The sequence below is a fragment of the Musa acuminata genome, chromosome BXJ2-11 (assembly GCF_036884655.1).
Source record: "Musa acuminata AAA Group cultivar baxijiao chromosome BXJ2-11, Cavendish_Baxijiao_AAA, whole genome shotgun sequence".
In the NCBI taxonomy this organism is placed as follows: domain Eukaryota; kingdom Viridiplantae; phylum Streptophyta; class Magnoliopsida; order Zingiberales; family Musaceae; genus Musa; species Musa acuminata.
In genome coordinates, this window is record NC_088348.1 from 24,485,542 (window position 1) to 24,499,975 (window position 14,434).

At 37.4% G+C, this 14,434-nt stretch overlaps 3 protein-coding genes across 5 annotated transcripts; 2 read left to right on the forward strand and 1 right to left on the reverse strand.

Annotated features, from left to right (window-relative positions):
- Positions 1–2,862: 2,862 nt before the first annotated feature.
- Positions 2,863–4,256, reverse strand: LOC135627551 (NDR1/HIN1-like protein 10). The gene is made up of 2 exons (XM_065133672.1): positions 4,127–4,256; positions 2,863–3,518 (listed from the first exon to the last, which is right to left on the reverse strand). The coding sequence occupies exons 1-2, from the start codon at positions 4,254–4,256 to the stop codon at positions 2,863–2,865; spliced, it is 786 nt and encodes a 261-aa protein (XP_064989744.1).
- Positions 4,257–4,823: 567 nt separating this feature from the next.
- Positions 4,824–9,363, forward strand: LOC135627630 (VAMP-like protein YKT61). 2 transcript variants are annotated; one of them, XM_065133754.1, is made up of 7 exons: positions 4,824–5,147; positions 5,570–5,667; positions 6,704–6,808; positions 7,148–7,213; positions 8,517–8,603; positions 8,735–8,781; positions 9,103–9,363. In XM_065133754.1, exons 1-7 carry the CDS (start codon positions 4,937–4,939, stop codon positions 9,170–9,172), a joined length of 684 nt encoding a protein of 227 aa, XP_064989826.1. In that variant the 5' UTR covers positions 4,824–4,936; the 3' UTR covers positions 9,173–9,363. The 2 variants fall into 2 exon arrangements, with proteins under 2 accessions (XP_064989826.1, XP_064989827.1); XM_065133755.1 differs by lacking the exon at positions 8,735–8,781.
- A 1,416-nt stretch (positions 9,364–10,779) lies between these two features.
- Positions 10,780–14,170, forward strand: LOC135626824 (small ribosomal subunit protein eS10z-like). Of its 2 annotated transcripts, none has more exons than XR_010492445.1 (6): positions 10,780–10,890; positions 10,991–11,039; positions 11,138–11,423; positions 11,509–11,644; positions 13,364–13,687; positions 13,864–14,170. XR_010492445.1 is itself a non-coding variant. In XM_065132473.1 (6 exons), exons 1-6 carry the CDS (start codon positions 10,888–10,890, stop codon positions 13,956–13,958), a joined length of 621 nt encoding a protein of 206 aa, XP_064988545.1. In that variant the 5' UTR covers positions 10,780–10,887; the 3' UTR covers positions 13,959–14,170. The 2 variants fall into 2 exon arrangements, 1 of the variants encoding a protein (XP_064988545.1); XM_065132473.1 differs by having other exon boundaries at positions 13,364–13,415.
- The last annotated feature ends 264 nt before the right edge of the window (positions 14,171–14,434 follow it).

Here is a 14,434-nt window from a genome sequence, read left to right on the forward strand (position 1 = left end):
TTCAGACTTGGGTGGAATAGAGTGGTAGTGGAGTGGTGCATTGAATTTTGCTATTGGGGAATAAGGGGCTTCCTTGGATGGCAGCTCCATGAACCTCGAGCAATCTTGAGATATTGGCATTTTATCGATCGAGAGGACTCTGAATGGTGTCGGTGCCAATAACAGTTAAGGCATCAATCATAGCTAAGATGGTGATCTCATGTGTTGGGTTAGTTGAGGTAGGAAAAGGGCAATAACTTGTAATACGTCCGTGAGCATTTGCATATGATTGGCAAGGTTTAGAAATATCTTGACGGGAATAAGTAGGTGGCTCGAGTTCATCCTCGGGGGTGAGGGGCCTGGGTCACTAAATAGACACTAGTTATTGGCTTCAGCGTCGAGATGGACACATCCTCCTATGGGACCAATGTCGAGATAGACACATCCTCTTAGTCGGCCTGACACATAGTCCAGACCTATATGCGCAAGAATATTCGATATATCTTCGAGCTAAAAATATCATGCTCCCGAGGTGCCACCAGCATGAAGTCTAAGGTCGAGTAGGGTTTCCCGACTCGATCCCTCTAATGCTAAGTTAGTCATCTGAGGTATCTAAATGTGAGTTTGAGTAGTTCAAAAGAGTGAGTCCCTCTTTCTTTATTTAGGATATGTTTTTATATATTAGGAGGAAAAAAAATTTATAAAAACCTTCTTTTGTCATAAAGAAAAAGGGGTTTAGGATTACCCTCCTTGTCATAAAGGGAGTGAAGGAACTTTGTGTTTCTCTTTTTTATCATAATGAATGAGAAACAAGTTTATATTTATCTATTTTGACTTTTTGTGCACGTAGACGAACAAAGGATAATCTAAATCTCGTGAGACAACTGCATGTCAAATGACATTTGATTCTCTATCATTGAACACTTTGAACTTCAACAATTTCTGTACTTCAATAATTTCCTAAAAAAATATAATTTCAAACTTTTATGAGTTAAAATAAATAAAAATATCTATGTTTTAAAGGCTTGAAAATATAAAAGTGATCATTTAGGCCTTAGTAAGTCATTTTCAAGATTTTCCAATGATTTTATTTTTTTTTTTTAAAAGTGGAAGGGTAGTTACACTTTTTTTTGAATGAATTTACTCTATTTTTAAATAGGACTCACAAATAATATAACCCCATTTTAAAAAGGATAACTTAGGGCATTAAGAAAATGCATAATTTCAAGATTTTAAGGTCTAAATTAAATAAAAGTACTTATTTGTAAAATCTTAAAAGTAGAAAAGTGATCATTTATGCTATTCTATATTGTTTCCAAGAGTTTCTAAAAAATTAGGAATTTTTGGAAAAAAATTATATTTGAGTTGAACAATTTTTTAACCAAGTTACATTGTTTTTGGAATAAGACAAAAAATAATGTGATCACATTCAAAAACAGTATAATTCATGCCTTAAATTTTTTTTTCTTAAAACTACATAAAACCTTCTTTGATAATATTCAAGTTAAATTTGGCTGAAAGTGGATGTAAATTCACCTTAAATTTGACAAAATTTTAAAAATAACACAATTTCATGTTTTGAGTGCTGAAATAAACAAAAAAATATTTTTTAAAATTTTAAAAAGATTGCTTAGGCCTCTTTATAAGTCATTTCGAAGTTTTTTTTTAATTTAATTTTTTTAAAACAATTAGGAGGCGAGTTACACTTTTTTTTGAAATAGAACCCAAAAGATAGTGCAACCCATTTAAAGACAGTGTAACTCTGATTTTTATTGTTTTTTTTTTTAAGTTCAGTAACTCTTATATGATTAAATTCAAGTGGTTGTAAATTCGGATTGGATTATACAAAATGAAAAATGATAAAATTTCAAACTTTTAAAGGCTGAAATAAATAAAAAATTATATTAAAGCTTTAAAATATAAAATTGATCATTTGGATATTTGTGAGTCATTTCTATTTTTTTTTATTTTGGTTTTTTATAAAAAAATTGGAGGTGAGTTAGACTGTTGCCAAATGAGATTATACTAGTTTTTTAAGAGACAGCAAAAATTATGTAACCCCAAATAAAAAACAATGTAATTCAGGTCTTCAAATTTTTTTTTTATCAAAACTTAAGAAAACTCTCTGATAATATTCAATTTAATTAAACTTAATTTGGCTAACTTTTAAAAATAACATAAAATTCATCTTTTAAGGACTAAAATTAGTAAAAATTATATAGTTTAAAATTTTAAACATATAAATGGTTATTTAGTGCTTTGTAAGTCACTTCCAAGGGTTTCTAAAAATTTAAGAATTTTTAAAATTAATATTTAATGATTTTATTATTATTTATTATGTTATTTTACCTTTATATTCAATAATATCATATTGCCTTATCATAATTTTTATTTTTATAATACTTGGCTTTCATTTTAACATTAATTTCTAATTATTATTTTTTATCGACTAATATTTATTTAGTACCGATCTAATGTTGACTTAAACAAAATAGAGGCTCTAAGAGTCCACCTGAAATATATATATATATAGAGGCTCTCTAAGGAGAAAAAAGAAACAAACAATGGATTTTCCTAAGAAATTTGCCCTTATTATTATTATTATTATTATTGAATGACAGACAATCATATTTTTACTGTTACAAATATTGAATAATGATTATTTTGAAGGTGTCTGTTCTTTTGAAGTTTTATCGCAAAGGATCTAAAAATCTGCAAAATACTTTTATCCATATATTTTTGGTCTGTAATGATTGAATCGGTTGAATCAATCTATAATGGATGAATTAGTCTCATTTATGGGTATAACTCAGCTTGAAATCAGTATGACTGACTATGTTAAGAGATCATTTCTAGTATACCAATGTACTACTGCACGTCAAATTAAAAGTAGTACACGGGGCACTCCGTGGCCTTGAAGGTGCCGGAGCTCCCCGGCACCGGAAGCTTCAACCTGCAGGCGATACTTGGCCGGTTGTAACGGAGCTTATAGACCCACCCCTTGAGCCTCAGCTTCGCCCGCACATTCACGTCGATGGAGTAGTAGCCCTCGCCCTTCTCCCTCGCGTACGTCGTCGCCGCCGAGTCCCCCAGCAGGATCTGTGCGCCCTGGAACGTCGGGGAGAGATTCGCCGTGCTTTTGTGACCCAGGTCGAAGGCGGAGAAAACGACGAAGTCGAAAAGGCAGCCATCGTAGCTCGCCAGCGCCTCCACGTTGTCGAAGTAGATGCTGATCCGCTCGGTGGGGTTGCGGATGCTCATGGCGAGGCTGAGCCTGAACTTCAGGTTGCGGCTGTCGCTGCTGTAGTTGAACTCGGCGAGGGAGGCCTCGTTGACGTAGACATCGACGCCGGGAGGAATGAAGGCGAACATGAGGACGGACACGAAGACGATGAAGGCGAGGATGAGGATGGTGAGGCCAAGGAAAGCCGAGAGGCTGCCCGGGCCGCGGCTGCAGCAGAAGCAGCTGGAGCAACGGCGAGCGCTGCCGTAAGCGTTGCTCGAGGGCACCGCCGGCCCATAGTAGACTTCGGTCAGATCTGATCGTTGCATGGAAGAGAGAGACGAAAGAAAGAGAGATGTCTATTAAACGAGACAAAGACACAGGCGGAGAGGTGGAGGAGGATGATGTGCACAAGAGGGTGAGAGATACAACAGAGGGTAAGTCTACGCGGTGGGAGGGTAGATATAGACACTATAGTACATTACAAAATAAGAAAATTTATATGATTTTGTCAGTTTGGAATAAATATAAAACAATATTATGATAGAGAATCATTATAGTATATTACCATGATCAAGATAATCCTCTTTAGTATTATTTTTCTTTATATACTCATTCCTAATAGTAGTGATTGCATCAATCTTGGACCAAAATAGAAAAAAAAAAAGGCTTAGTAGGAACGTATGCAAATTGGTTGAGTCACAAGAGAAAGTGAGTGATTAATGGTTATGTTCTTGGAATGTAAATTAATACCAGTATTTGGTTAAAATATGCATAAGTGAGATTGATCTTATAGGATAAGTTAAGAGGAGTAGCTATATAGAGTAGCATAGTAGCAACAATATCGAGGAAGCAGCATAAGGAGACTGGTCACTTGGAACATGTCGCAGACATGTTGCAGCACGCAGAGGCGTTGAAGCCTACTTGACATTGCACCAAGCGGAGACGTCGTCGTCGTCTTGAAGTTGTGGTGGCCGAAGTCGTTGCGGCCGACTTGAAGATCCGGTGGACGGAGACTTGCAGTCAACCTTGACGTTGCACTGTGCGGGGACATCGCGACAGCCGTCTTCAAATTGCGGCCGACGAGAACATTGCGACTGACTCGGGATGTCACGGATAATGACTCAGGCCATGGACGACGCCGAAGCCGCGAGTGATGAAGTTGGGTGAAATCGCTCGACATGACATGGACGAAGTTTCGGGGTGATACCGAACGAGGCGGAAGCTGCAGAGATGATGTCCACGTACACCGCTGCGTGGGCAGCGGCTCTAAGAGCGGCGGAGGGCAACGATGGCGCAAACAGAACAATCTAGTCGCTGCGACCATGGCGGCGATAATGGCGGTAGCGGCAGCAGTAGAATGGAGCAGGTGGCGGTGCCGGAGGAGGGAGGCGTACTGCCGACGGCTGCAGACAGCGTGGCGACAGCAGCGATGAGTTTGGCACATTTCAAAGTAAAAAATATGATAAAAAAATTCCGTAATCAAGCCATGTAGGACTAATTAGTCAAATGAGTTGCCACGTAGCAATTTCATTAAATAATTATTTGATTAAATAATTGCTTAATTAAAGCTCGTACCTATTCGATCTTCGTCTTAAGTGCCTCCGCCTCTATTGTTCTCATTCGCTTCAGCATCATCGACGACAAGCAAAGATAATGCGATCTCTTGGGGACAGTCGGCGACTGCTGTTCGCCCCATTTTAGGGTTTCCCTGTGAGGATAGGCGGATCGAAGATGAAGATCACCGCCCTCCTCCTTCTGAGAACCGCCGGCGACTGCTCCTCATCCTCAGGGCCGTCGGATCCGGTGGTCCTCGCTAACGCCTCCGACGTCAGCCACTTCGGCTACTTCCAGAGGACGGCCGCCAAGGAGTTCATCCTCTTCGTCGCTCGCACCGTCGCCAAGCGCACGCCCCCGGGCCAGCGCCAGTCCGTTCAGCACGAAGGTTTCCTCCCAGATATCTAGCTTCATCTCCCTTCGTCCTGTCGTAGCTTTCTTTGATACGGCCCAGTTTTCTGTGTGCTTCGTTTCGTCCGATTTGGGCATTTTGCAGCGCAACACGTTTAGATGTTTATTTCAATCAGTCAGAAAATTATGGTGTTTCTTCTCTTGGATAGAATTCACCAATATCATTTCTTCTATTAGACGATATTTAGGGTTCCAATTATATCTTCCGAGCGATTGAAGCGTAGGACACGTACCGTTTAATTTGCTGAACTCTGTAAGGTTTTCTTTTGAATTTTCGTGAGACGGCAGTTGTTACCGCTGTGAAGATGATCTTTATAGATAATCTTTTTATGTTTTTATTTTGATTTTGTGATCGAATGTTTTAATAAATTGTTTCTGATTTCTTCTAACCTTTCGCAGAGTACAAGGTACACTCTTACAATCGGAATGGTCTTTGTGCTTTGGCATTTATGGACGATCATTATCCAGTCCGAAGTGCATTTTCTCTCTTAAACAAGGTGGTCAATCGTCTCCTTGTTGCATACTGTGCGGTTTTGTTTTTCTGCTGGATTCTGCTACGTTCTCGTTCTTCACAAACGTTTACTCCGAAAACTGTCCTGCTCCCAGTACAAATACTTCTTGGATTTGCTTCATCTCTGATACTACGTACCTGTAAATTATATTTCATCCTCTATCAGAGTAATTTTATTTTTCTAAATTTTATCCTTGTGTACTTCAGCATCTCTTCTAAAAGACTTTCTTTTTGGAGAAAAAAATCTTCTGTTTTTTTATAATGTGCCCCATTGATTGTTATAAGCGTTTACTGTGACAAATTATTCCCCTCCAATTTTTTCTTTATTCAAGTTCCATTATTTATGTATCCATTGTGTTGGAAGCATGGAAAAACGCCACAAAGTACATACTGGACAAGAACATGCACGTGGGTTTAGACGGCTGCCATTAAACCCAGGTGACCAACTTAATTGAATGCTGATCTGAAAGATGGTTGTTTTTGGTTCTTCATGCTTCTTTTTTGTACACCTTTTTGTTAAAAGGGCATGTGGGATATTTGTAGTGTGCACCTCCGAGCATGAATTTTATGTGATAGCTTGAAGTGATGAGTTGGTTGAAGCTTTGGGCAATGGCCATGGAAGGAAAAGGTAAAAGAAGAATTAATGATCGTTACCTTTGTTTAAATATTTTTGTGAAAAAGCAATGGTCTTGTTGAAGCCATGGAGTAGAGTAGAAGGAAGAATGATCTAGTGAAAAAAAATACTTCAGTATATTATTTAGGGCATGTGCAATATATTAATGAAAAAGAATTGGTATGCACTTGACAACGATCAAGTCGATTTTGACCAATACATTTAAGATATTATTTCCTCATAACAAGTTCTGGCGTTAGTTATAAGTAATTAGTCTTGTCCTAACATTTAGGTTTCAGGGTTCACCTTGACTTAGGTTGGTTCTGGAGGGTAAGATGATCATTTTAATTAACTTTTTAATGCAGCTTTTCACCTCACATAAGTCTTACATAATTGTAAATGTATGAAGGTACTAGATGAATATCAGAAGACTTTTGGGGATTCTTGGAGTGTTCAACAGACAGATTCTAATCAACCATGGCCGTTTCTAACCGAAGCCTTCACTAAATTTCAGGTCTGTGTTTTTCTTTAATTGTAATATTCAGCTATGGCCAGTATTTGGTTGTACATCAATCTTACCGTAAGTCTTACACAATAAATCTTCTTCTTTTACTTCTGTTCACAATGAAGTATTTTTGCATTGTAAACTATAAGCTTGTTCTCTTTTTTTCTTTTCTATTACTATTGTTCTAAAAATGCTGAAGTAACTAGCACAGCAGTTACATTTCTGAAATAACTGTTAGCTTTTGGTCCAACAATTTCATTCTTTTCCATTTTAGTGCCACATAATCTTTACATTGTAAACTAATATTTGCAAGCTTCTATGATAAACTTTCTTTTACATTTTTATTAGGATCCTGCAGAGGCTGACAAGTTGTTGAAAATTCAGAGGGACCTGGATGAAACTAAGATACTTCTAGTAAGTATATTAGTGCACAAGCTTAGATGCTGCCGAAGATTTGAATCATGATCCTTGTATATTGCTTAGCATTTTACTTTTTCTGACAAAAACAGAAGCTATATTGACCAAGAAGGATTATTCATTTTTTATCTTTATTTGTCCAAACATCTATTTACAAATGAAAACAAAGAGAGAGAATTGTTGACTAGAGATTAAGGAGCTTTTATAATTCTGCTGTATAGAGATGACATCATGTTTGGAAAGTGCAAGTTTGTGCCTTCCGGTATGTCTGTTTAAACTCTGACTGGCACAGCTATCTGCTGGATTCTCCTTTTAGATATGAACCGTGCTGATGTTATTAGGGAGGAGTACTTGTTTATGTAATCCTTATGATAAATTTAAGTTGCCTTCATTTGTGAATTCTTATTCTTTTCTTTTTCATGTCATGGAGTTTGCTTGATTGAAGCATAGATAAAAGACCAGAGTTTCTCATTTTAAGTTTTTCTTTGCTGGTGCTGTCTGTTAAAAAATGGCTTTGAATAATAACTAGGTATTGCATGTTTGATTTGTAAAAGTTTTCATATCCAACTAGCCGCACAAGCATGCAAAGAAGTTTTTATTCTTTAATAATGGATCTGAAGACAACAGTTTGCTATTTCCAATTATGTCCCTTTGGCTCTTTTTATTTTCATTTGGATTTCACTTGCAAGACTACCTTAGACATTCCTTCCAACTTCTATTTTTTGTTTGTGTACTCAAGTTTTTTATACTTGATCAGACCAAAAGGAGATGGAAGTTTAGATTTTATTGTCCAATAGGTGATCTGAGGACAAACACGTTAATTAGTTTCTTATTTGCACTTCATCACCGATACTCTAAAATTGAGTCTACTGTTTGCATCAAATTTACAGATTTTAATTATCCTTTGTTCAGGTCCGCATGGTTACTGTCAGTTAGGATGACCTCCATTGAGCATATTATTATTATAATAATCTATAGTAATATGGTTTTTGTGATTCATATATTGGAACTGCAGGCACCAGCAATTAAAATGAAATGAGAATATGAAATCATGATCCTGGGTATATTTATGTACGTACTGAACTGTGCTCATTGTGGCTCTCCATGTAAAATTTAATCCATTTATATTCTTGCATCTCATGAATGTTAAACTCAGTAACAAATGATATTATTATAGAAGAGGAGAGAATGGACATTGTCCCCTGTTTTAACTGCTTGCAGGAAGCTTATAGGAAACTTATTAATAGTGTATAGGCCCTATACTGACCAGTTAACCCTCATATACTTGAAATCGATGCAGCATAAGACTATCGATAGTGTGCTTGCACGAGGAGAGAAGTTGGATAGCCTAGTCGAGAAGAGTTCAGATCTAAGTGCAGCATCACAGGTAATCATTCACATGCATTAGGATTTGAGGATCTGTTGTTATTGATGCCAAAAAACAAAGTGCATTGTTACTATCAAACATATAGGTAATCTATACACAAATATTTGTTGATATCATTTGCTCCCAAACAGAATAATAAAAGCAAGATTTGCTGTTCTAAACCAGCTTACCTCAAAAGGTACCTTCATTCTCCATGTTGAAAAACAGCACAAGTTATTTTAGGGTGTATTCCCAGCCTATGGAGTTTTCCAGTGCTTTGTTCTCTTTTTTGTTTAACCAAGTTAATGCTATCCACATTATTAAGCAAGATTTGAGAGTATGCTGGTCTTTTTAAGAACATTTACATTTGCATAATGTTTTATTCATGTTGTTTACTAAAGCTATTTCTGCAAAGTTGGTTGGGATTTTTCCATTTTACGCACCTGTTTCAAATTCAAGAACAGAATGTTACTTGTATTGCACTGACTGTTTTTGGATCCATCTGTTTCCTCATGAACAGATGTTTTACAAGCAGGCTAGGAAAACCAACCAATGCTGTACATTGTTGTAAAATTGCCCGAAAGGACTGATTCCATCACAGCAATCACAATCCATGGTGTAAACTCCTGTTTGGATACATAGGTACGGTTGTATCACTATTATCATTATTCCTTCTAGTAACTACAGAATATCCTGCCCCTGTAATCTTTCTGCTAAGTAGTACTACATGGATGTGGTTGTATTATCACCCAAGTGAAGAATTAATGCTCTTGTTGATCCATATGTGAGTGCTGACAGTCTATATTTGTCATTCATTTTGTATTTTTTCTTCGGCTGGGTCTTTAATAAGTATTTAGTTTTCCGGTTTTATCATATGCTCTAATGAAGCTCTTCTAAGTGGATAAAGATCTGCTTTTTTTGTTCCTAGGAACACACAAGACTGCTAGTCCTTGATGTTATAATGGATTCCTGGTTGCAACTTCTGTAACTTAACTGCTTGATTCGAGTGGCTGTAGCTTAATTGCAATTTATTTTCAAAAATAGATTTTTTTTTGAGAAAAAAGGTAGAACTATTTCATTAAATATTCACTAGGTAGTTCGATATAAAACTGAAAACAAAACAATTTAGCATCAGTTCCCTAGCAGGAGATTTTTTGAGATCTACCGTAAGAAGCCAATTTGAGCCAAAAAGTTGACTGTTTAGTTGTGTAATTAAAATTAATTACATTCATTTTAGAGGTAAGTTCTCAAATGTCTTTAATCTGCTAAGCCAGTGCCCATTTGAGACTTCTTGCCCGCTTTATGTCTTCGATAATGGCTCTAGGCATTCCACGTATTTGATATCTCTCTCTAGCAGTGCAAGGAATTTGATTTCTCTAACAGCGTGAATAGTGCCCGTAGCCTTTTTTTGGCCTATAATTATGTATTTTGAACCTGCAATATTAGACAAAATGACGACACAATATTAGACAGAATGAGCTTGTCATATCATGTATATGATTGATAACTCGTATTTATACCACGAATACTTTCCCTATTGAATTCGTCAAAAATATCCCATCATATTATTATAATTGTAGCAACAATCCTAATTCGATTAAGAAACGCCTTTCCTGATTGTTGCAAAAATGAGAATTATTTCGATTGCACCACAGAAGTAGCAATAATGTTTCTTAATTGCTAAGCACAGTGTTTTTGAAGATTTGATCCTTCTTGTAATTAACTACTCCCCCATCCACCAATTGTCAAAACAATGGAATGTGATATTAAGTTTTTGTTGGACAATGGTGAAAAGTCGAAACATTCAAAGATGGAAATGTTTGGCTACATCAAAAATAGAATTTTTTTTCCAAGGAAAAACAATCAAAAATAGAATTTGACTGCATGATTTTGCCCTATAAATAGTCTTTGTATTTTACATTGTTATTTATCTTGGTGTTTACACTTCCGCGGAACGATGCTGGAAGTTCTCTTTACGATCACGTGTCATAAAAATAATTATACGGTTTTAGATAATTACGTACTAGAAGATAATAGTTTTCAAGGAATTAAAAAGGATGAAGAATTTATCTTTGCAATCCTTTTAATTAATTTGAGATCCTCCAATTCTATTGGCGTGATTAAAAATACAGATTACCGCGCACATATATTATATATGTATCTATGTGTATCGGCCCAACCCAGCCCATTTGTGGTCGCCTTAACGAAATCAAGGATTAGGGTTTTGCTTATCCCCTCTCGCCGCCTCCGCGGCGCTTGGTAAGAACCCTCCTCCATTTGCGGAGACCGGTTGTTGCCCGAAGCCATGGTAAGAACCCTAAGCTCTCAGTTTCCTCGCCAATATCTGTTTTTGACGCCTCGATCCAAGTTCCTTCTTCCCCTGATTCCTCCCTGTTCATCTCTCTCAGATCATCCCGAATAAGAACCGCCATGAAATCTGCAAATACCTCTTCCAAGGTACGCTGTTCTCTCTCGCAACCTCTCCATGCCGTCTTGTTTGGGTCGAAGCCTATATTTGAGAGGTTGCATTTTTTACTTGGTTTCTTTGTTGATAGAGGGGGTGCTGTACGCGAAGAAGGACTATAACCTCGCGAAGCACCCGGAGATCGATGTTCCGAACCTCCAGGTGATCAAGCTCATGCAGAGCTTCAAATCGAGGGAGTATGTGCGTGAGACCTTTGCCTGGCAGCACTACTACTGGTACCTTACGAATGATGGCATTGAGTACCTGAGAACATTTCTTAACCTGCCATCGGAGATTGTTCCTGCAACCCTGAAGAAGTCTTCAAGGCCACCACCGACCCGCCCATTTGGCTCTGGTCCTCCTGGCGACCGCCCCAGGTGCTACTGCGGCTTTTTCGATAAGGGCTTGGCTTGCTTTTTTTTCAGTACGTAGCTTGTGTTGATCATCATCACGATTCTGCAGGGGACCGCCCCGGTTTGAAGGAGATAGGCCAAGGTTTGGAGACAGGGATGGGTACCGAGGTGGCCCTCGCGCTGGGCCGCCTGGTGAATTAGGGGACAAGGGTGGTGCACCTGCTGAGTTCCAACCATCTTTCCGGGTAAAATTTAATATAGTTGCATTATTTGCTTGTCTTTGTTCTGTATATTGAAATTTCTGCAAAACAGAGTGGGATAAATTTTCTCTGGTTTGCAGCTTATAAGTAGACGAAGCACATTTTTTTTCTGTATTTTCTCATGATTGATAAAAAGAGATATTGTTAGTTGTATTTATTTATCGGAGTTGTTCTTCACCTGACAGTTCCTTGCCAACCTTTTTCCTTTGGTTTCTTTGGTTTGTTCAGTCTTTGTTATTAATGGTTGATCCTTTCGTATCTGGATATCTTAGTGCTTTGTCCCCATCGGGCTATCTTTTTGTTGTTCTTCTAGTTTGAGCGTATTATTGGTTTAATTAGCTATATCTTTCAGTTTCATTAGGGGTTGACTAGATATTGGTCTTGCAAATGAAATAATGAAGGGGTGTGTAGATGACATAGGCTTCACCACTTCAGCATATGTGGCTTTTCCTTGGAGATGGTTCTATTATAATAGTTACTCATAACAATCCCAATGAAAATGGCTGATGTTGTGATGTTGAAGAACATCACCTTTGTTTGGGAACAATGATTAGCATCCTCATGTAAACCTTTCCAAATTCTTTATATGAGCACATGGCACACACTAACAACACAAAACTGTCATCATCTTTTGAGTAGGTATCATCTTTTATCCTTAGCATCATTATGAAATCTAATAAAAACTGAAATATTTTATATCTAATCCTGTCTGGTAGAACTATGACATTGAACTGATGCAATTTTGCCTATACTGGAGGATTGAGGTATTCTCTTTCGTTTCTACTCCAACCCCTGCAAAAAAAAAAGCTCGCTCCTTTTTGTTAATTTTGGTTTTCCTTGTGCTCAACTTTTGCCCCTGATGTAGGATGCACAAACTTTAAAATGCTTGCCATGTCTATATTGAGTATGAATGTAGCAGATCCTTGAACACATATTAGGATATCTGCATCAACTTTTATTTGTTAATGTTAATACAATATTATTGTAGGATACTTACAGAAGTTCCATTGGGATTATTAAATGAAGAATATGGAGATAGGTGCTGATCTTGTAGTTTCTCTTATTAAGACTATGAATGTCTTCTTATTATTTGTATTTGAATTTGATGTGTTTTGTGGATCAGTTAGATTTCCAGTGAGGCAAATATATGATGGTTATAAATCACATGAATCATATCTTCATATATAAATTTAAGCAATTACTATCAATGGGCATAAATTATAAATTGTTAATTCCTGTGTCCATGTGTTGTGGACTACTTAATACCTATCCCATCATGTCATAATCTTGTATTTGCTGCTAAGTTTCATATCCTTGATGTGAATTCTTTTGGAAAAATTCAGATTAATCTGTATAAGAAGCTTTGTTCTTGGTGGCAAATAAGAAAATGCTTTTCATTTGTTTATACCAGCTACAAAGTTATATGCAATTTTGTGTTTCGTATTGTGACTATTGTGGTTGAAATTACAAAGTATTCTTACTTTCTTCGCTACTACTCCATAGCTGTCTGCAAGTCTAGGTTGGACATGCAGAGCATGCGATACTTGTTCCACAGGATTGTGGATTTTGGAATACTCTCTTGGTTTAATAGTTGCCTTAATATACTGGAAATTTCGTTTGTGGTCCCAGTTTGTGTATTGTAATTTATGCTTTATTTTTTATACGGAGATGTGGTAACTATAAATTCGTTTCCACACTGTACAGGGTGCTGGTGGCAGGCCTGGATTTGGCCGTGGAGGTGGAGGATATGGACCAGGTGCTGCATCTGCTTCTTATCAGTAGTTCTAAGGCAACTGTCCGTGTCATATCTCATCAAGCCTCCAATGTTCCATAGCTAGGTCAAGATTCATATTTCCCCAAGTGATTGGTGGATTAGAGTTTTGGACAAACTTTCCGTTTAAGGCTGCATATCACACAGACACTGCTTTTGAGGTTCTCAAAATTATTCTTCTTCCGTATTCATCATCAGAGGTGGAATAACAAGAGCCTTTTGGCTATATGCATTTTGGCGAATTTGCTCATTGACATGTATGCTAACTCTGTTAATCCATACATTAGTTTTCAGTTTCCTGTTGAGATCATGCTTTAGCTTCTTATTGAGAATCGAGAGAGTTTTCACACTCCGTAATGCTGAAAGGTGAAACCATATATCTATCTATTAAAAGCATCCGAAATATTTTGAATTTCTTTCTCTTTAATTGAAGGTTACAACTTGTTAGCTGTTGGTGTGGCGAATGCTGAGATGGAAGGTCGGCTCGAGCTCACAGTGGTTTACGGTCAAAATCTTGTTGCAATATGAGAGCCCTTCTTGAGACGCGAATCTCGAGTTGGAGTCAACATGCTTTCTCGTGCAACAAGGCCCATGTCGGGTGTAGAGTGAGAGTCTAAGAAATGGGTGTGCTACTTGCAAGCATTGAGGGAAAATGTTCCCTGAGTTGAAAAATATTTGGGCATTCTGATTCTTGCAAGCATTGAGGGAAAATGTTTCCTGAATTGAAAAATATTTGGGCATTCTGATTCTTGCTGATGTGGTAGATTTTGATGAGGGTGGCGTTGAAGTGCGACGGTATTCTAAGAGGCTTGATATTACAGTTATGCCTAGGGGGCACCTGGTGGTGTATGTTCCAGGGAAGATTTTGTTTGAATGTCTTGTTAAAAAGGGGGTGCATTAGCTACTTGATCCTTTACTTAGGGAGGTTATATTGGGTGCTTTTCAATGATGCTTTTACGAGTGAGAGCATTTTTCAATGCTTTCTTGGATAAGAGTATTACATG

Coding starts and splice junctions, on each gene's coding strand:
- LOC135626824 (XM_065132473.1), top strand. Junction 11,040..11,137: donor CTGCAAATACCTCTTCCAAG/GTACGCTGTTCT, acceptor CTTTGTTGATAG/AGGGGGTGCTGTACGCGAAG. Junction 11,645..13,363: donor AGTTCCAACCATCTTTCCGG/GTAAAATTTAAT, acceptor CACACTGTACAG/GGTGCTGGTGGCAGGCCTGG.
- LOC135627551 (XM_065133672.1), bottom strand. CDS start 4,256: ATGTCCCCGCACAGTGCAACGTCAAGGTTGACTGCAAGTCTCCGTCCA. Junction 3,519..4,126: donor TCCGCTTGGTGCAATGTCAA/GTAGGCTTCAAC, acceptor TGCAACGATCAG/ATCTGACCGAAGTCTACTAT.
- LOC135627630 (XM_065133754.1), top strand. CDS start 4,937: ATGAAGATCACCGCCCTCCTCCTTCTGAGAACCGCCGGCGACTGCTCC. Junction 5,668..6,703: donor CATTTTCTCTCTTAAACAAG/GTGGTCAATCGT, acceptor AAATGTATGAAG/GTACTAGATGAATATCAGAA. Junction 7,214..8,516: donor ATGAAACTAAGATACTTCTA/GTAAGTATATTA, acceptor AAATCGATGCAG/CATAAGACTATCGATAGTGT.